At 36.2% G+C, this 21445-nt stretch overlaps 1 protein-coding gene across 2 annotated transcripts in view; it reads left to right on the forward strand.

Annotated features, from left to right (window-relative positions):
* The window catches only part of LOC118187770 (synaptic vesicle 2-related protein-like), a 119130-nt gene that overhangs the window by 47845 nt on the left and 49840 nt on the right, over positions 1-21445 (forward strand). For both annotated transcript variants that reach the window (XM_085819746.1, XM_085819745.1), the window contains exons 5-8: positions 13153-13277; positions 16463-16526; positions 17989-18117; positions 18867-19072. In XM_085819746.1, coding sequence (XP_085675872.1) covers positions 13153-13277; positions 16463-16526; positions 17989-18117; positions 18867-19072 — 524 coding nt within the window. The remainder of the gene's footprint in view (positions 1-13152; positions 13278-16462; positions 16527-17988; positions 18118-18866; positions 19073-21445) is intronic.

The raw sequence follows: 21445 nt of genomic DNA on the forward strand, positions 1-21445 counted from the left end.
CTATGTAAATAAAATGTACTCTAGTAAGCTTAATGTTGTTAAATATATGTTTTTTTTTTTAATATTCTTTAACACAAAAAATACTTCAGTCCCCTCAGTTTTGTGTTAAATGATTTTCCCTCTATATCTATTGCACATAAATCCCTTTCTTACATAAAATATAAATGTATGCGTAAAATAACTAAATAAATTGTAAAGGAAGTTTAATTAGCAACTATAAAATCTTAAAAAAGTAGTATACAATTTATAATGGCAAACATTAAAATAGATGAAAGTAAAATTTAAATTATAGAATGTACTTTATAAAATTAATAAAAAGTGGTTAAAATATATATTTTAATTACATAAAACATGGAAGTTATTTGGCAGAGATTGTTGGATATAAAATTACTACTTAAAATTTTCAGATTACTGTTGCTCATATTTAAAGTCTCAATTTGCAGTCTTAATCCACATAACAGCCATTGTACAAATCACCTGTTATCATAATCCAAAGATCAGCAGCATACATTTTTTTTTCAAAATCGTGCATAATATTAAATATTGGCTTTTGATTGTCAAGTTGATGCAAATAAGATGAACTGTTTTTATGATTTTAGCCTAGTAGTTTATTCTTCCATTCACTTATTACAGTATTTCATTTTTTATATGCTCGACTATCCAAAATTTCAAGAGCTTTCCGGATATTTTTTTAATTGAGTTTTTACTGTACAATCATTTCAGTATTTACATCGTCAAAATTGCACAGACACATACTTGAAGTGAATTTACTTTTAACACAGGAACTGGAAAACGAAAAAGTACTTATTCCGAGATTGTATTTCTTTTTCGTTCATGAAAATCAAAGTTCATTACACAAACATGCAATCACACTGCAAATTCTGAACACATTTTAGTAATCCTGATAATCGATTACGCATTTAGTAAATAAATCAGAAAATATTTTAATGTATAACAAATGAATAAAGTAGTTAAGCTTTTATAAAACAGAGCATAATACTACAGTTACAAAGATATTTAATGTTATAAAAGTTAGGTAATTTAGTAAATTTCAGTTTTTCACCAAAGCAGTGAAATATTTAAAAAATTATGTAGTTTCTTGTATATCTTTATAAATGAAATTTATTACTGTTTTAAGCAATTAAACAACTGTCCAAGTTATTTTAATACTTTTGAAATATTTTCACTAAAAGAAACATTTATGAAACATTTATTAATCTATTTGTCAACCTTGATTTTGGCATAAAAGTCTCCAGAATGCTTCGTAGTTGTTAAGCACACAGAGGTACTGCAATTCTTTCTTATTCCTTGATCTGAAGTTTTCTGCAAGTGTTTTTTTTTTAAATTAAAATATCTGTGTTGGCACACATACAATTTTTGTATAGTGACTTCAGATGTGGATAATTTTCTCGAACACTATCGTTTGTTTTACTGGCGTCGCTGAATTTTGCGATGAATGCATCACATTTATTGCCGAGTATCACCTTCCAGATTTTTCATACTGTTAATGTATACATCAGCAGTGAATTATTCTCCTCTTTCCTCAAATACCCTACGGCGATAAACAATAACCAATCACTAAAGATATTGCGTAAATTTCCACTCATAATAATTTAAATTGCGAAAATCTCACAATTAGCACATAAACACACTATTCAGAACCACAATTCTTTCGAAAGCGCGCGTAGTATTCAAAAGTGGGGTACGCCGTTTTGCCAGGTGAAACTAGTCGATATTTCCGTGACGTCAAAAATTCGAAAAGTGGGGTAGGGTTTGGAAATACGCCTCCGCCTCACACCACCAGCACAGCTACCAATACTGACTCTGTACTCAGTACAGTATCTGCATCTTCTGCCTCTGCCATCTCTAACTTGCCCTCTGCAAATACAAGAACCTATGCACAGGCAACTAAATCGTTGCCCAAGCATACACTCCTTCTGTACCCAAAGGAGAGCATGAACCTCACACGCAAAGAACTCAAGGATCGTCTGAGTGCAGAATTCCCGCTCCCTACATTAGGGGTAAAGATCACAACACTCCGACCCATCCAAAAAGAAGTCTTGGCTGTTGACTGTGCCACCCCAGAAGACGTGGAGAAGCTTAACATAAAACTGCAAAGCACACTGGGCAAGCAACTAGTTACCACCAAACTTCCTCTTACTAGACTACCCCAAAGTTGCTATACACGACATCTCACCAGACGTCTCACAGGACACGATATAAAAGACATTAGGCTCAGAACTCCATTTGAGCAATAGCACGTTTAAGGTATTGTACAGACTCAAGGACCGGGGCAATGGGGTCAAATGGGTCCTGGAATGTGCCCCCACCACCTACCACCAACTTATGCAATCAAGACGGCTATATCTCGGATGGCGAGCACACCGGATATCTGAATTCTTCAATACCCGGCGTTGCTACAGATGCCAAGAATTCGGGCACACACAGCAGAACTGCCGTAATAAGACCTACTGTGCGTACTGCTAAGGCAGTCATACAGTCAAGGACTGCAATGCCCGACAGGCAACTTGTATCAATTGTGCCGACTGGAACTACCGCAATGATGCCAGGACCCCATGCACACACCCTGCATATGACTTCACATGCCCCACATACGGAAGATATGTCGCCAGACTCAAACGAAGCACTAAGTATGAATAATGCTCTTGCCAACTACCCCACTGACGCAGCAGGCCACAACACACGTCTTGGTGATAAAATAAATTGCATTCAAATCAATCTAAAAAGGGCCCAAGCAGGCACATCACAACTAATTCAACATGTTATCACCCACGATACAGACATCTTACTTATCCAAGAGCCCTACACCAGGGAGGGCGAAGTCGCCAGTCTCCGCATAGGTTGGAAACTTTATCAAAAGAAAGCAGACCCACAAGACCAAGCTCCAAGAGCGGCCATTGCATGCAGCAACCCCACCTGGAGCCCTCTGGTTATCCATCAGGAGCGAGATGTAGCTCCTGAAGTAGCCGTCCTGTTGGCCTTCAAGAACACCCAATTAATTTTCATTTCAGCGTACTCTTCTCCTTCGGACGACGCCGCCAATCTACTTATCACACTACATGGCATCCTACGCCGCAGTCCCACAATTCCAATTGTTGCTGGGGGCGACTTCAACGCCCACAACAGCACATGGGGCTACGCAGACACTAATGAAAAGGGCCGCACTTTGGAAGACTTTTTAGCCTCCCACAACCTCCACCTCCTCAACACCCCAGATGCACCACCCACATATGACAACTCATACAACATTGGTTGTCCAGACATTACCTTTTGCACAAATAACGTAGCACGAACAATACCGGGCTGGACAGTCAGCGAAGACGAGAGCAGTTCCGATCATAAATTTATACACTTCACTGTACTCTGTGACACGACCATTCCAGTCATCACCAGATTCAATCTCCCAGGTAGCAAAATTCGTCGCCTCTCCTCCAGCTTCTCTACTGTCCTCCGTAACGAAGAAGACACTATCAATACCCTTAACACTCGAGAAGAAATGGAAATCTATACAGACAACCTGCTGTCAACCTTAAAAGAAGCATGCAGCAGGTTCTTACCCACCCGCTCAGCCAAAAATCTTCAAGGATTAACATGGTGGACAAAAGAACTCCGCGCACAGCGGCAAAAGTGCAGAGCTCTTAGACGCCGGATACGCAGCACCACAGATGATAATGAAAAACAACGAATCCTGCTGAGTTACCGAAGAGAGAGGGCTATCTACAAAAACAATATACTCGCAGCAAAAATCAACAGCTGGCGGAACTTCTATTCGACCAACACTTACCCATATGGGATACTTCATAAGCTCACTACAGGCAAAGTCTTCCGCCCGGCTCAGATACACATACAGACACCACCTCCAGCCGCTGACATCACCATAGCCGAGCACACAGCTATCTACATCCTGGACGCCATCTTCCCAGATGACAACATTGAAGAAGATACGCCTGCTCAGCGTCGGATCAACATCAGCACCCCTAATACGCCATATGATGTACCATTCCAGGACAAAGAAATTCGACACATCTTCAGAATCTTACCCAATAAAAAAGCACCTGGTCCGGACGGCTTGGACTACGCAATCTTCAAGATAGCCTATAAAGCAAGACCTTCCTTCTTCCGCCTCTTTTTCAACAGACTTCTATCCCTTCAGATCTTCCCTCAGGCATTCAAGCAAGGACAAGTGGTTCTCTTCTTGAAGAAAAATAAGAGCCCACAAGACCCGCTCTCCTATCGCCCCATCTGCTTATTATCTACGATGGGGAAAATCTATGAGAAACTACTTGTCCAAAGGCTCTCATATCATCTTTATTCAACTAACTTCCTCAGTCCAAAGCAGTTCGGATTCCGTCCCAGACTCTCCACAACACATGCCCTCTGCACCATCAAAGACATAATACAAGCTAACCGCACAGCAGATTACCATACTGCATTTATTTCCATTGACCTGCAGAGTGCGTTCGATACACTCTGGTGGGCCGCCATAAAACAAGCACTTCGGAAAGCACTCTGCCCGGCAAATCTCTTCAACATCTTCTGCAGCTATCTAGAGAACCGGAGCTTCCTGATAGTCAATGACAAAGGCACTACCATCAAACGCCATGAAAGAGGATGCCCTCAGGGCTCCTGTGCCGGACCGGTTCTCTGGAACTTAACATTCAATGCTGTTCTGGAGTCAGACTGGCCACAACACAACTCCGTTGTGGCATACGCCGATGACGCTGCTCTGCTGGTCAAAGGCCGTACGCGGAAGGAGCTGGAGAGTAACAGCACTACTGCATGTTCTATCTTTGACAATGCATGCTCTGCCTTAAAGCTCAAAATCTCTACAGAAAAAAAAACCACAGCCCCCTTTATTCCAAAAGCAGGCACCAACCCATCCAGACGCCCCTGCATCAAACTACAGGGGAAAAACATTAAATTTGTCAAGACATTGAAGTATCTGGGCCTAACCTGGGACTCTGGCCTCACCTGGCTCCCACATGTACAAGAGCTGAGGAATAAAACCTCAATTATTGCAAGAAAAGCACGTACATTCCAGGGGAAGAATTGGGGGCAGAGTCACCAAATTCAAAAGCTATTCTACCATACTGTAGCTGAAAAAATAGCTACTTATGCTGCTGCCACATGGGCCCAGCCAATGAGCGTCCGGAAAATCTAGCTGCTAACAAGCCTACAAAGACCATTTGCCCTCAATCTCACCCGTGCCTATCGGACGACCGCCACCAGCTCAGCGACTGTACTTGCAGGACTGATTCCACTACACATCATAGTAGAAATGGAGGCAGTCTACACAAAAGTAATACACTTGCGAAAGGACGCCTCACTTTCCAACACAACATATTGCCCCATACAGTATGAAACTCTTGGCCATCCCCTACACACTCATCCGGCTGTCAAAGGTAAAGGTGTTAAGATATACCTTTCACGTCATTCGAAAGCCAATGAAACCCAAGTTCCCACGCAAGGTTCCCACTTCTACTCAGATGGGTCCAAGCAGGAGGACGGCGTAGGTTGTGCCTATGTCTACTATCAGGACGCCTATTCTATGATCACTGGATCTGTCTACAACTTGAGCGAACAATATCGACTAAAAAAAACCGGTATAGACAGCCATCACAACTTATCGGTGAAAGCCATTCTGTGGTCCTCAGTTGGTGGGCAGGTGAGTCCATTTAACTTTACTGAAAGGGGACAAGGCTTCAAGGAGCTTTAGACCAATCGCAGTACAGACGAGTGACGAAATTTATAGCGCGCTGGCTGAAGTTCTAGGAATATTCTCCTATTATTTCACTAACTCACACGCTGCATTTGTAGTTCTAAAAAAATTGTACAAAACAGTATTATGACCAACACGCAGCAGAATATGCTGCTGTGTTATGTGAAGGAAAATCCCGTTTTTTAAGGGGAAAATTAACGCAGGAATATTTAGAGCAAAGAAATAAAGAGTGATATGGGATACCACGAAAGCAATGGTAAATAGATAAGAGTAAATGGATTAAGCTTACTTCAGATCCTTTTAGAAATAAACAATTTTAATCATTTAAATTTATAATATGATTAATTTGCAATACAATCTAATAGCAAACTAAGTTTTTTTTTTCCATGCTTACCTTTAAATAAGAAATTAGAAAGAAAATATTTCTTTCTTGTTATTTCTTCCTTTTTTTTACTTTCTTTTTCAATGAAAATTATTTCTTTCAGGAAAAGAAATAAAATTCATTCGCTATTACAGTATGGCTGATTGCTGCTGCATTCATCTATCACACACGCATCAAAATGCTTTATTTTAAACAAAATGCTTTATTCTATAACTAACATGAAAGAAAATATTTTTTCAATATCAAATATATAACCAAAACTGAACTAATCTATCCTGTATGTGTGATTAATTCGTTTTGCAATTTTTGTCACACAATTACTAATACCTTTCTTTTTAATATTACATTGCTGTTATTTGAATTTTTTATATATATAAGAACTGCTCAGTTTAAATACTCTTCCTTCTCAAAAGATTTTATTCTGTGAAAACAATTAAAAGATAGTAATATTTTCACAACGCAAGTACTAAAGTAAAAATAATCAGTGTAGGTCTCCTGCAGTTGAAGTCCTTGTCAAACCAGCGTTTCGACACATTTTAAATAGAAAACTAATGATAATCAATATCTCTTTTACAATATAAAAATGAGAATGCTATGAACAGTATTTTTTTTTTTAATTTGCAAAGAAACAATGATTTTTCAATACTATATTAAGTTACAAAAGTTCCATGAATAAACCCTCAGTCTTATAGCGTTGTTACTTTATAGCATAATACAATAATAATGCAGTATAATTCTGCTAACAAGCCCACCAGCCACCGAGCGGTAGAGTCGCTGAACGCAGGTAGTTTGATCCGAGGTTCGAATCCCGCGAACGAGGTGGCCGGCGTTTTCGTGGCTTTCCCCGTGTGTAACTTGTATACGAGCCAGTTTCGCTTAGAAAGTCCTCACTTAGAAACCAGTTTTAAAACGTAATAAAATTACACACACATTCACAAACACACAAATCTGAAAGCCTTCAGAATTTATATTACTCCCAAAGCGCCATTTTTTTAACGTTTTGCTTGTTACCTTTATTTATTAAATATCATGTTTTTCGCACTTAAACCATAAAATTCAATTCAACAGCAATATCGTATAATTTAAAAAAAGCATATCTTTAGAATTTCCGATACACAGTCTCGCGCGCTAGAGATGAAAAAAATTTTTTTTTCTTTCAATGTTGCCATTGCTCGCTTTGAAATCGTTGGGTTTCTTAATCAAAAACTCACAAATGCTTTACAAAATATGAAATAGATAATAAAGCAAATTCCCAGTTCCAAATTTGGGCCTCCAGATGCCTATATTAGGATAGAGGATTACGTTATTCAGAATTTCATGGTTCAAGGTACCATTGTTTTATCACAGTGCGAGAAACATTCATACATTCTGAATATTCCTTATTATTTAATTTCTTTAAATATAATAGAGTGCGATAATACTTGGTGGCAACGATTTGAAAAGTGAAACGACGCAAAACGAAATTAATAGCCCCTCTGAGCTAACACTTATTTTTAAAAATATCACACTAGTAGTAGTACAGCTACTGAAAAAAATATTATAAACTATTTTAAAGTTTCATATATATATATATATATATATATATATATATATATATATATATATATATATTCTTTTTTTATTTATTTATTTTTTATTTTTTTTTCTCGTTATTTTACAGTAGTGTGAATTTCGTGTAATAATGAACGACATTCCTTTTTGTGTTCACAGTATTATTCGTAAGGTATTCAACTGTTAGATTTTAAAGTAAACGTAATTCTTGCTGTACATAAATCGAGTAGAAGCTTATCGGATGTCTACATTTGTATTAAATCAAGAAGGTTAATGTGCTTGATAAACTTATTATCGTCTGCAGTTTTAAAGCATACAATTACAATTTATATTTATAATTTCAGGAATAGTATAACCTTTCTTTCAGTAGAAATTGCGTTCTTGTTTTCTGAATGTGGCTCCAAATACTCTCTCAGTTCATCGCAAATTAAAATAACTATAAATTTTGGCAATCTGAAATACGCAATGAAAACATCTTTTGGCAGAGCAAAAGCATCAACATACTTCCTATAAATTCGCCATCGATTCAGAGATCTACGACAGTATTCTTCGCTTAAATATGAAAAAAATCAGCGGCGAAAACGCATACAAAGTCATTGTCTACTTAGTACGTCAACTGCACAACCCTGATTGACGACGCGGCAACACTTTTTCACGCGCTTTCGACAACTTCCGTACTCAGAGAATATAGGATGTCGAGCAGACCTGTTTTTTACTAGCAGCGACATCTGGCGGCCCACTAGTTGCTGTCGACTCTCGTAGCGTAGAATAACCGTCCAGGACGGACAACGTCGACAAGAATGGAAGGGTCGCCTACAACTACAGAACAGCGTTTTCCAGGCTGAGGTTCTTGCTATCACGGCAGCAACTCAACACATCATCCATCAAGACATCACACATGCAACCCTCCACACGGACAGCTTCTCAACACTGAAGGCACTACTAAACCATCAGCACACTTCACCTCTAATTATCTCACTACAGCATCTTCTACAACGGCATGCACACATTAACTTGCTACTGAAATGGATAAAGGCCCACGCGGACAACGAGGGCAATGAGGCTGCGGATCGCTTAGCCAAGCAAGCGGTCACAGACTCAGACGCCCAATTCAACAGCCTTCCAGCACCACCCTCACATCTGAAAAGTATTCTAAGAAAACAGTGTCTTCAGCTATAGCAGAGAGAGTGGAACCTCACCCCCACAGGAAGACGCACCTTTGACTTTATACCCAAAGGCACTTCGCCATTGCACCCCTTACACAATTCATAACAGGTCATGGCCAATTTCCCAGCTACTTCTTTCAACGCAACATACCTCTAACTGACCAATGCGTCTGCAGAGGTCACGGCACCCCGGATCACTACCTCTATGAATGTGAATTGACAACTGCTCATCATCTCCCCAGCCAAACCTCCAATAGAGAAGCTTTTAATAGATTTATTATTACACATAAGCCTGCAATATACAAAATTTGTCAAATTGTCAGCATCACTAGGGCGATGGGTCAGGACATCTGCTCTCCTCACTGAATCCGCCAATCGCCTCTCAGTTCGTCATTAATACACCAATAAATGTATTTTACCATCAGTACCCAGTAGTGCACCAATCCCTCAGTGTCTCAGTTCTATCAGCGTCCATCAGTGTCTCAGCGCATTCTTCCTTTAAGTATTAGCACTTGCACATGTAAACAATGTATCTGCATTCATTATAGCATTTGTTCCTGTAATTTATACGAACTGCGGAAATTCTATAATACTCAAATTATCTTTGCAATAGCATCTGCTCATTATGTATATATCCATTGTACTTAAATCTTTAATGCACTATCTTCTGTTTTGTATTCTGTTAATACCTTTGTATACGTATTCCGCTCTGTATATCACATTTTTAGTGTTGTGTACTATTTCTAAAATTGCATCATGTTTCATGCATTTTATCAATGTATTTCATGTCTCTTGTATTTTATCAATGTATTCCGTGTCTCATGTATTGTATCAATGCATTGCATGTATTTTGTCCTGTATTTTATCAAGTATCATGCTTTTACTAAGCTTTTGTTCACTGTCTGTACACCCTGTAGTAAGTATAGAATCTCTAGATACCTCAGTATTCCCAATATACAACACTATAACGCATTGGCAATATGCTTAAGTTTATGTATTGAGTGAAGAGTATTGGTATCTAATTACGCCTTATGTTTATGTAATTAATGTGTTGTTTTCGTTTTTTTTTTTAAATTTAAGACCCTTTCTCTTTATGTCTTGCACTTGACTATTTCTGACATGCTAATGTATCCTGAACTGCAATGTAACACAATCACTCATCTGCTCTTGTTGCACTGTAAATACTTTTATTAATTTAAATAAAGTTGCTGCTTCTACACAGGGGAAGGCGTGGGACATATGTCTGTTTACCACTGTTAAACACCAGGCGTCCCCGTCTTCAGTCACCTGTCACCTGTATTTATACCTGCTAATACCCACTCTTTAAATGAAGTATTGAAATTCACTTAGAATCCTTGACATACGCCATTCGCAGAGCTTTCTGTATTTCAGGATCCCGAATGCCGTCGAATGAAGTATTGTAGGGACTGGATTTCCCTTGTTTCTATTGGGCACTCCAAAAAGGCGACATGAGACAGCCTTTGAACATCCGTGAAAAGTTCCTGGAATGTTTCCGTGCGCTTCTCTTGACGAGATCTTAATTGAAGTCTACTATAATCTTTTAAACATTTCTTGCCAAGCGCAAGTCCAACGCGCCGGATAGAGCTTCGAATTCTAGTCTCTGGTTGCCTGGAAGAGTCTGAAGATTAGTCCGCTCTCGGAGGAGTGGCGAGAAGACAGGGCTTAACTTGGGAATCCCATCATTCGCATCCATCACTATAGAAAATTGTGTCATATACACTTAAAAGGTCTTCCCGTTCATATATGGCTAGCTTCAGAGAGGGACGAGCAGGCATGGGTAAAAATTTAAAACTACCGGAGTTGCTCCCTGCCGTCGTTATGAATTCCTTTAAGGTATCAACTTCTTTGGCGACCGCAGAAGCCTTTTCATCAATTTTTTTTGTTCGATTTGTTATTGAACGGCAGAAACTCTTCCTTCGATTCGTTGCTCCACAGCAGAAACTCTCCCTTCTATTTGTACTTTGACAGAAGAAACTGTCTCTTCAATGTGTCCAACTTTATTTTCGACAGCGTCTATTTCGCCTTCCATAGCTTCAAATTTGTTTTCTATTATGCAGGTAATATCTCTTTCCATTTCCTCTTGACCTGCTTCAATGTTTCCTTGAACAGCTTTCATCTCCTCTTTAACGGATTCTTGACCGGTTTCCATCTTTGCTTGAATGGCTTTCATCTCTCCTTTAACGGATACTTGACCAGCTTTCATTTATGCTTTAACAGATTTTTGACGAGATTTCAACTTTCCTTTAACAGAATCTTTCATCGTTTCTTTAAAATCAACAAAGACTTATTAATCAGCTGTCTTAATTGCTCTTCCGTCGCTCTTGTTATTGGCATTCAATCCCACGTCTGACACCAAAAAGTGTTGCGTGCGTACAGGTTCGTAATAGATTGAATGCTCAAAGAGTTAATAAAACTTATTCTTATCACAAGAAATATAACAAAACGCTGGAATTTTCCTCAGAGATATTGTTACAAGTGTTCACAATATCAAGTACTAATAATCAGTAGAACAATAATATGTTAAATAGAACGCAATACAACCAGTAGCTCTACTTTAAACCACTTGAAACATTGGAAATACAAGAGAGAGCTAATTCAGTTTGCGCGGAACTAAAACAAATATCAATAACATAGCAATAACAAGCAACTCAGCTGAGATATCTCTCTGTGGCTTTTTATAGCTTTTAATCGGTCGCGAGAAATTTCTGGTAATTTCTTTGTTTCTCGAGATTTCTGGAAAGCAAAAGAGTAGAGTTACGGTTACAGCTAACATAGTTGTCAATCACATTTGTTCAATTTCAATAAAAATAAAAGAGATATCTATTTATTCAATGCTAAATGCATGTGATTTTATATTTTTACTTTTTCGGCTTAGCTTTCTCTTAAAATTTATCACTCACTGCATTGCACGGGAAATAAGACAATTTTAATTATATTGTTCTAACTTTAGCTATCTAATTGGAAAATTCGTAACAATAATTTAAGCATACCGTCATATCTGCCGATGAAAATAAAGTAGAAATACTGAAAGAAACATTTTCTTCAGGTTGTAGTATTAGTACTCTGACTGTAAAATATCAACCATAGAAAAAAAAAAAAAAAAAAAAAAAATTACTGGAACAAAGAACTAGATTAACTGTTATAGAAGAACCCTTACAAGAGTGAAGAGTAGACATTTCCTAGAATATCCAGAACCTTTTAAAAATTTAGTAACCCTGCCTGTTATAGCGTGCGCTACTGAAAGACTGTGAAATATTAAAAAACGTCTTAAGAAGCAGTGTGTATGAAATGATTTAAAATAGACTCTGTTTATTATACATACATAAAAAATAACGGAAAAAAAGTGAACATGGCTTATATTTTGTCAACACAAAAACGGACTATAACTTTATAAAAACTAATATGTATAACCGTTTTTCATTTCATTACACTAGCACCGTTTTACCCACTTTTTAATTTTGACCTTTTTTTTATGATTTTTAACAATTTTTCAATGATGATGAACTCCACCGATCTCGGTAAGTAGGAATTTTTGTTCTTATGGTTGCTTTACTATTTTTCTTAAATATTCTTTATTTTGGTAATTTTTATAACTTGATAAAAATTATAACAATATTTAGATAGAAATAAGAGAAATAAAATATTAAAATAAGAGAAATAAAATATTGATGTACCGTATTCTTTAGTTTTTACCAAGTAGTAATTCCAAACTAAAGAAATTGATTAATTAAAACCATGATTAATTTCTGAGATGAAAAGAAGATATTTAAACTTAATTTGTCACGCTCTTTCCGGAACGGAGTTGTATCAGGATCATACAAAAAAAGTTCACTCAAAAAGGTGAGAAATAAGAATGCACTTCCACCTCTTTTCAGCTGGCATTGCAATAGAAACTACTACAGCTTTGAGAGCTGCAGTAGTTTACTTTAGTAAACTTAGTTAGTGACTTTAACTGATCGCCTTTGTTAATTGTTAGGTAAGAGACTAAGAAACACAAAATAATTTTTCTTCTGGGTAGGCTGACGAAGCTGTACAATATGATTGAGTGTGACAAGTAGGTGGCTCAAGTTGATTAGGCATGAACTTCTAAGTAGGTCTTGAAATCTGGTGAAAGAGGGAAAGAAACATTTCTAACGTAAGCTGAAACCAGTTTCAGGAGCAGAGGAGGTTTTTCTTTGGATGGAAAAAATATAGCAAATATTTGAGTTTTTTTAAAATGGTGAAGTAGTTAATAAAATGTATCGTACTTTTCAAATTACAGCAACTCTATTTTTTTTCTTTCTTTACTATAGGCGCTTTCGTCCTCTTTAATCTTTCTGTTCGTTTCTGGAGCTGTGTCAGCTGGATTACCAAGTTATACTTGGTATATTATATTCCGATGGGTGTCAGCTTTTGCCGTAGGTGGATTAGCTCAAGTGTAAGTAGGATATGCTTACTCCAAACAATTTACTTAATATAATACTTACGTATTATGGCGTCGGCCATGAAAGTTCTTAGAAATCCCGCCAAAATAGCACCAAAAATTCTTGCGGAATTCTGAAGGAAGCTTGTTTAATTTATAAACGACAAGTACTCGACCCACATCGTAAAAAAGGCATCGGCGATTTTCATTATGTCTACCGATTTTACCGAATGTTCCATGTAGAATCCTATGAATACAAACTTCTCGCAGATAAAGTGCGACCTATTACTGTTTTTTGGTCCATATTAGGCTGACCATATCGTGTCCTTTAATATATACGTTTCTTGATGGTAGAATCCCATAACTTCAAAAATAATCCATTTCATACTATTCGGTAGAAGACAGGTTTCAATTTTTTTTTTCAAAATAAAAGAAAAAGTACAGCGATAACAATTAAGTGATATCCTTATTCATATAAATAAAAGGTGACTTATCGAGAATCAATCTATCAGTTAAACAAATGAAAGCAAAGTTGTTGTGAATGTGTTGTCCCGTCCCGTTTATCCACAACTGGCACTAAATCGTACTGTTTGGCAGCAATTTCACGGTAGGCGGGATAATACATAAGTACCTAATATACACTCATACCCTACTATAAGGAAATTCATGAGATCGAAATAACTGCGATCCGATAACAAAATTGAATTGTCTCCCAAAAGCGAGTAAAAACTTAATAATGGACAAAAAAAAAAAATATGATTACCATTATTACATCTACGAAAAAATGGAATAATAAATTTAATTTAAAAATTGCTATTAAGATTTATATTATGCTATTATTATGCGCAGTTATTAAATTTTTGTTCGTTCTTTTACAGTCTCTGCAAAGTGTCTGGCAAATTCATTGGTTTTTATTTTATTTTTATTTATTTATTTATTTATTTTTTTTTAGATATCAGCCAATTACGGCTTCTATGAATGGTGAACCATTTCAGAAATGCTTCTTTTACATCTCTATGCTCTATTTTTTGCTCTTATCAAAATTTTTATCACAAGCAGAAATTATAAAATTTGAATTCTGTCATATGGCACCAGCTGTAAATTTCGATAAACCATATTTCTGGCAGATATCGATTTGTTTGCATTCATTTTATATTTTTTGAATTACATCCACCTTATCTTCAGTGCAAAAGCTTTACGTTTCCAACTCGCCATGAATGAATTTTTGGCAGAGAAACAGACAGCATATAGAGTTTGGTTGGCAAAGATTCAAACTTTGTAAAGGTTATCCTATGCCTTGAGAAAGGCCTTAACGATACAAAACTGCTATTTGGAGATATTTGTACTCATACTAAATAAGCCCATAAGGATAAAAAAAATTTGTTCTCTAAAAGAAGAATCAACTGTAATGTGTAAGCTGAGAAGATTCACTATTTTCCTGAATAGCGGAAATGTTCAAAAATTTTGTCATAGTATCAGACTTAAATAGAGTTCTATCTGGAGCTCGGGTCAGAGAATTTGAATGGAACTAGAGAACCCATTCACGTTTCTTGGGTCAACGGTCTGTACTCTATATGGTATCCTAATATATACTCATTGTATCCTCGTTCTCATAGAGTCGGATATTACACCTGTCTCGCATAGCCACTTTTGAAAACACAAAGGAAAGTCGGATGAGGATAAAAGGGAAATAGGTCAGAGGTGTTTTCCTTTAGGGTCGGAATGCCGAATGTGGAAGCTAATTATCCTAAATGTGATATATCTTAACGGTTAGTACTTTTTGGTTAAAACTTTCAAAGTTCTGGAAAAAAATATGAAAAAAAAATGGTTTAAATCAATTGTTTAATTTCACGAATAGCTGCAGTACCAGAATAATTAGTACCAGAACAGAATGAGAAGAAACATAGCAGCGGTTTTACACTCTTTTTGCTCCATGCAACCCTTTGACCACTGCTAGAAGGTCAGTTTTCCTTCTCTTTTCCAAAACTCGAAAAATTTATGTATACATTTATTTAGATTTAAATTACTTTTAACATAATTTATAAATTAATAGACAATAGAAAAGTGTAGAGAATGTTGATAAATACCAAAACTTGAATAAAATTACCTTTTTTTATTTATAAATCAAGTCTAAAGAGCCGATTAAGGCAAAATCGTAGACCGAATGCCGGTTCTTGATAGCTTTGCCGTGTGATAGGTTGATTTTTATATTAGGCTGGAATACTAGTAGTATTTGTATTAGGCTTACTAATAGTATACTAGTAGTATTTGCATACGTATTAACATTTGTATTGAGCATATAGGTATTGCATATGTATTAGGCAACTAGTTAAAATGGAGGTTCGGCGTGACCTTCGAGAGTAGTTTGCGAGGTTTTGTCTTTAACAATAAGATGAAAACAATCGCTACGTGGATGAATCAATTTTAAAATTAGAGGAGCTCGTTCTCTGAAGGATGTAAAAGGGGGAAATGACTCTAATATTTTTTAAATTCTGAGAACCTGGCACTAAAAAGCTAGGGAAATATACCAGAAGAAATACGGTAAATAGACTGTGTATTTTTTCTCTTATGTTTATTTTGTGCAATTTCTTCTTAGCTGCGTGACACAACTTTATATCAATAAATAGTTAAATGTAAATTTATTATTATTATTACTATTATTTGTAATCAACGGGATCTTGATTTTTCAAATCAATTGTTCGTGCATATTCAACTATCGATCCCTATTCCACTTCTTCATCACCACTGACTCTTTTAAAAATTTCATCGAACCCTGGGGAGTCAAGATGGACCCCGTTGGGAAGCCATGATTTAGAGGAACTAACTCCCAGCAACGGCTGCTATTGATACACTTAGTTGGCACCTACCTTTTTGTAGCTATTATTACTATTTTGTAGCCTTTTTCTAGTTTATTATCAAGCAGTTATAACTAAAAGTCAATAATAAGTTTGCATTCTGGAGTCATAGTTTACATTTTAATTGAAACATTAGAATTAAAAATGAAATTCAATATGAACGAAAAGATTACTGCTTCTCAAAGCTCATAATTCTACATAGTGTTAAATTACCTGAAAGAAAGCGATAAAGCGCACAATTATCGCTTTCTTTCAGGTTTAATTTTTTTTTCATATCTTACTTTGTGTCGGATGTGAAAACAATACATGCTGTCATTAAATGAATTAACCTTTGTTTCTAAATAGGTTGACACTTTTGTGCGAATATATACCCGGAAAACAGAGAGGCCGAGCTGTATTCGTCTTGTCTGTAGGTAAAACGTTTCTTAAATGATATTTCAAATTCATCGTATGAAATATCTATGCAATATGTAGTAACATTTCCGTACTTTTAATGAATGTTGATAATATCATAAAAACGCTGAAACATAGCCTTAGGAAAAATTATTGAAATGTCTATTTTAAAATCGTGTTTACAGTGGTACCTTGATGTGCGTAATTATTCCATTCCAAATCCTTAAACCATACGTTTATTAAACCGACCCTTTATTTTTTTTCTGTAAAAAGAAGGATGCAACATAATCATAATACAAACAACTGTACGTAAATAACTTAAAAACAACAATTTCACTAAGAATATGATAAAAGTTTTGAAAAATATTCCTTCCATTTATATTTATGTTTTGTATTATTATTAATATTTGAAATTTTAAAAATGTAAACAAGTTTTCCAAAAACAAAATTGCAGATTCGAAGTGAACAAAAGTTCAATTCTAATGAATGAGTCTGCGCTGGATATATTGATGCAGATTTTTTTATAGTACGCATAAAATATACTTAATTTAACTCTTAAATCATCTCGTCCAATAACATTCAGCTGTTTTCTTTTTACTGTAATAAGTTATTGCTCTGACTAAAGCTTGCTTGGTAAGAAGAAGAAAATTGAATATTGTTGATCGGTAACAGCTTTTTCACACTTTATGAGGTTAGACATAATCTGGTAACGCTATTTTAGTCTTATAACTCTAACAGATGTGAAGAAAGTTATCGATACATCTGAGATCAACGACCAGAGTCTCAAAAAGGTTATAATAACTCTTTTTATTTACACAGAATTTAGAACATAAGAGCACGCTCTTATGTCACAAATAACCACAACTCTTAATGATGCAAATAAATAAAACAATCAAATTTAAATTAAAGGTTTAACAGCAGTCAAGGACTACACAATTAAATAATATACTAGAAGCTGGTTGGATAACTTTACTGGCGAATCAGATTTAAAGTGTCAATAGCAGGAGACAGAAAAGCCGAATAATTATAACAAATAGAGCTGCAGAACTAACCACGTAGAAGGCACACGATGCCAGAAATACTCTCTGTCTCAAATCCAAAATCTTCTGCTTAAATATTCACAACTAATTTGCATTTTGGTGAGGAATGCGGAAAGGAGATGTTATAGTAAAGGCTGATTACTTTACATAAGATATCCTGGAGCTTATTGCATTAAATATTGATATTTAAAAAATACTATTGGTTTAAAATTCATATTAAATACATTTTATACTTGTAAAACTGGATGTTACGGTCCAAAGAAAAAACATTTTTTGGCTTTGCCTCCATGGAGAAAATTTGGGAAGTAATAGATCATCTATTTAAAAGCGATGCATTAATAAAGCATTTCTACTGTGTAGATGATGTAGTTTGTTACTGGTATGTGATCTTACATTTTTATTGTCAGTCATTCTTATTGTTTATTTTTATCTTTTCAGTGTTTCTGGGCTATAGGAATTATAATGATGACAACCATTCTGTATGCCACATTAAACAGAGCTGAAGGCTGGAGGCTTTTTGTCGGACTTTCTGCATTTCCAGCTTTCTTGTCCATGATATTGATGCGGGTAAGTGAGATTATTCAACCGCTTATACAGAAGTTTACGCATTTACTTTGCAGTTGGTAATCATTAGCAATCAAACCTGTACTTTAAAACAATACCATACTTCCTAACGTATTTTCGCCCCTACCGTTTTAGCTCCAAGTTCTGAAAATAGTGATAATATTCGTGTCATTTTCCCCTTCTTCAATGCAGTGCTTCACGTTTAGCATGTCGTGAAAACGTATTTTATTGCACATGCTATAAGCGATTAGAAAAGTATCAGTGTTGTGCCTTGAAATGTATGCTCTAAGAATACGATTGTAACACGCATATCATTAGCACGTTGTGTAGAACGTACTTTATAGCATGTACCCGGGAATGTTCCAAAAGTGTTGTACGTTGAAATGTATATCCCAAGAACACGGCTGTAGCATTCGCAGCTTTTGCCCGTCGTGTAGAACGTACTTTATAGCACAATGTTTACGTTTGAATGTACATTCTAAGAACATGGTTGTAACACGTACCATTTTAGTACGTCCTCTGGAATGTTCTAAATACGTGTAAAACAACATCATATAAAGAACGGCACACTCTATGAACGTTCTGGTTCTGCTTGGGTTGAAGTTCATCATAGAGGAGTACGGTTGTAATCTCTATATGGACATGCTTGGTTGAAAATAAAAGAAGAAAGAAGTTTGTTGAATTTTTATGCTGTGAATGATCATAAACTCATTCATTCATAAGTTTCATTAGTTTTTACCATGTCTTTTCAGTGGTTTCCAGAGAGTTTCCGCTTCCTTTTGGTAAACAATCAACACATTGCTGCCCAAAACACATTGGAGGAAATGGCCGCAGACAACCAGCAACATTTGCCCGATGGACAACTGGGTCCTATTAAACATTGTCCTAAGAAAGGAAGGATCTCGAAGCTTTTGAACAGGTTCCATTTGAGGACAACTCTTTTGTTATGCTATATGGGGTATGTATAATTCAAATTCACTAATAAAGTCAGTTATAGCAGTCTCAAAAATTTGTTACTGATCATGGAAAATATTGCATTTGAGCTTATGTTTTTGATTTGCTGAGTATTCATCTAAGTATCCATACCTTTGTTTTTTTTTTATCTAATCTATAAATTTGTCTCGATCTTGATGAAACTCTTCACACTTGATCTTTGAAAACAAGAGGAAGGGGTCACTGTTTACATAGTATTTCTAAAAATAAAACCACCCCATGGGGTTCGCACTTTTTGTATGAGTACAATTTTATGATAAATTACCGAAATTTTAAAAGCTTTCTCTTGCCATTCCGCAACATGTGAGATATTTATATTTCAAATTGAATCAAAAAACGAGGCAATGTAAGAGAAGTGTGTTGCCACTCAGTAAAACGCAATATATTTGTCTTTCGAATTTAATAAACGGGATTTAAAATAAATGTATTGCCACTCCCAAGTTAAAATATTTTAAAGTGTATTATTATTCAGCAAAGCGCAAGATATTTAATTTTTCTTTCAAATTTATTCATTTATAGCAATTTTATCAGCAGCGCGCCAGGATATTGCCATTCAGCAAAATGTTAGATATTTATCTTTCAAATGTAATCCACAAATTAAGTTATTTGAAAGCAATGTGTTGCCTGCGCCTGAAATAGAATACATATCATCTCCACGCATCAGCGTATTAGCATTCAGCATAAGATATTTAATCTTTCTGTTACTAAGTACCAAATTAAATGATTAAAAATTAATAACGCAATTCTTAAAAGTATTTTTCCTACATTTTAGTCTGATTTATTTAAATGAAAATGCATTTTTAAATTACGAGACGTATAATTAGAAATGTTAAAACATTTTTACGAAATGAATTTTATATACTAGATTGATTAAAAATTTTATATACTTTTAAATTTTTTATGATAACTGTTTTCGATGGCTGGCGCACGTGTGGATAGTTTTCAAAGAAATAATACAGCGATAAATAATATACAATGTTATGCAATATATAATGTATGTATGACATATGTAATATAGATTGTATATTATATACACTATCTGCCAATAAGTATTTGGACAACTGTGATAGGAGAGAAAATATTAGCATTCAATAGTTGGTATAGCCTCCAACAGCAGCAAATACAGCCTCAATCCTCCGAGAACATGCTTTCCAAAAGCTACCTGATGGCTATTAGTATTTTCTTCCACTCGACTTGGAAAATACATGCAAGTTCTTGACGCCCAACCGGTGCAGTGGTTAGCGTCGCTGACTGCCGTGTCGAAGGGCCCGGGTTAAAATACCGGAGAAGTCATGGATGTTTGATAATATATAGTGCCGATGCAGCATTGCGGCTATCAGAAAGTTCTTTCGTATGGTTTGGTGGAAGGAAAGAGGGGTGGGAAACCCCTCAGACCCGTCTTCCCGCAGGGCTGTACACAAAATTGGGGGCAGAACTGAGCCAAATCGTACTGTCACCTGCTAGGTGCTCAGGGTTGTTGCCAACAACATGCGTAATCTTGCGCTCCTTGCACAAGGAATTTCGTGGGCTTAGACTGAGTACGTCAGACAAGTGAGTATAAGCAACAACACCAACATGTAAGTTCCTTCACCAGTATTGCACGATTGTTGCACCCCTTAATTCGGCGTCCTTCCCTTAGTTCCAACTCGTCCTAGAGGTTCTCGATAGCGTTCAGATTAGGTCTGTAGGTAGGTTAGTCCATTGTCACCTCCTAATCCATCTTGGATCTTGTAACATGACAGCTAGCATTGTCATCCTGAAAGTAATATGGGTCTAAGCCGTAAAACTGCCCCAACGTAGGAAGCACACTGTCATCCAAAGTAGTACAGTAGGCATAGGCATTGAACTTAGCATGAATTTGGAGCAAGAATTCAGTCCATACTAGTAGTAACAGCCCGAGATAATAATTCCAGCTCCGCCGAAATTTAATGTGGGCACAATGCATTCTCGCAGAAGGCGTTCTCCGTGCAAACAGCAGATCCAGACTCTGCCATCCGAACGGGAATGGGTGAACCTTGATTGGTTGTTCCAGAGAACCTCTTTTCGCTGATAAACGGTCTACTGTCGACGTACTTGCACCACGTTAGCCAAGCAGTGCAGTTGGTCTTTGTGATCAAAGGTTTATGGGATCAAAGGTTTAAATAAAAACGCATTTCATTCGTGATATATCTAATTAAAAACATTCAACAGTTTTGAAAGATGACGTTGCATATTTTTTCCCTTTTCAAATAGACAGAAGATATCCCCATTACGCTTCCATTACAGTCTAATTCCTCTAGTATAAAATGTATGTTCCTCTAGTACAAAATGCTTTGCTGTTCCACCTGAGCTATCTCTA

The sequence above is a fragment of the Stegodyphus dumicola genome, chromosome 1 (genome assembly GCF_044657685.1).
Source record: "Stegodyphus dumicola isolate Sdum_Otavi_A_Nest chromosome 1, ASM4465768v1".
NCBI classification, from domain to species: Eukaryota; Metazoa; Arthropoda; class Arachnida; order Araneae; family Eresidae; genus Stegodyphus; species Stegodyphus dumicola.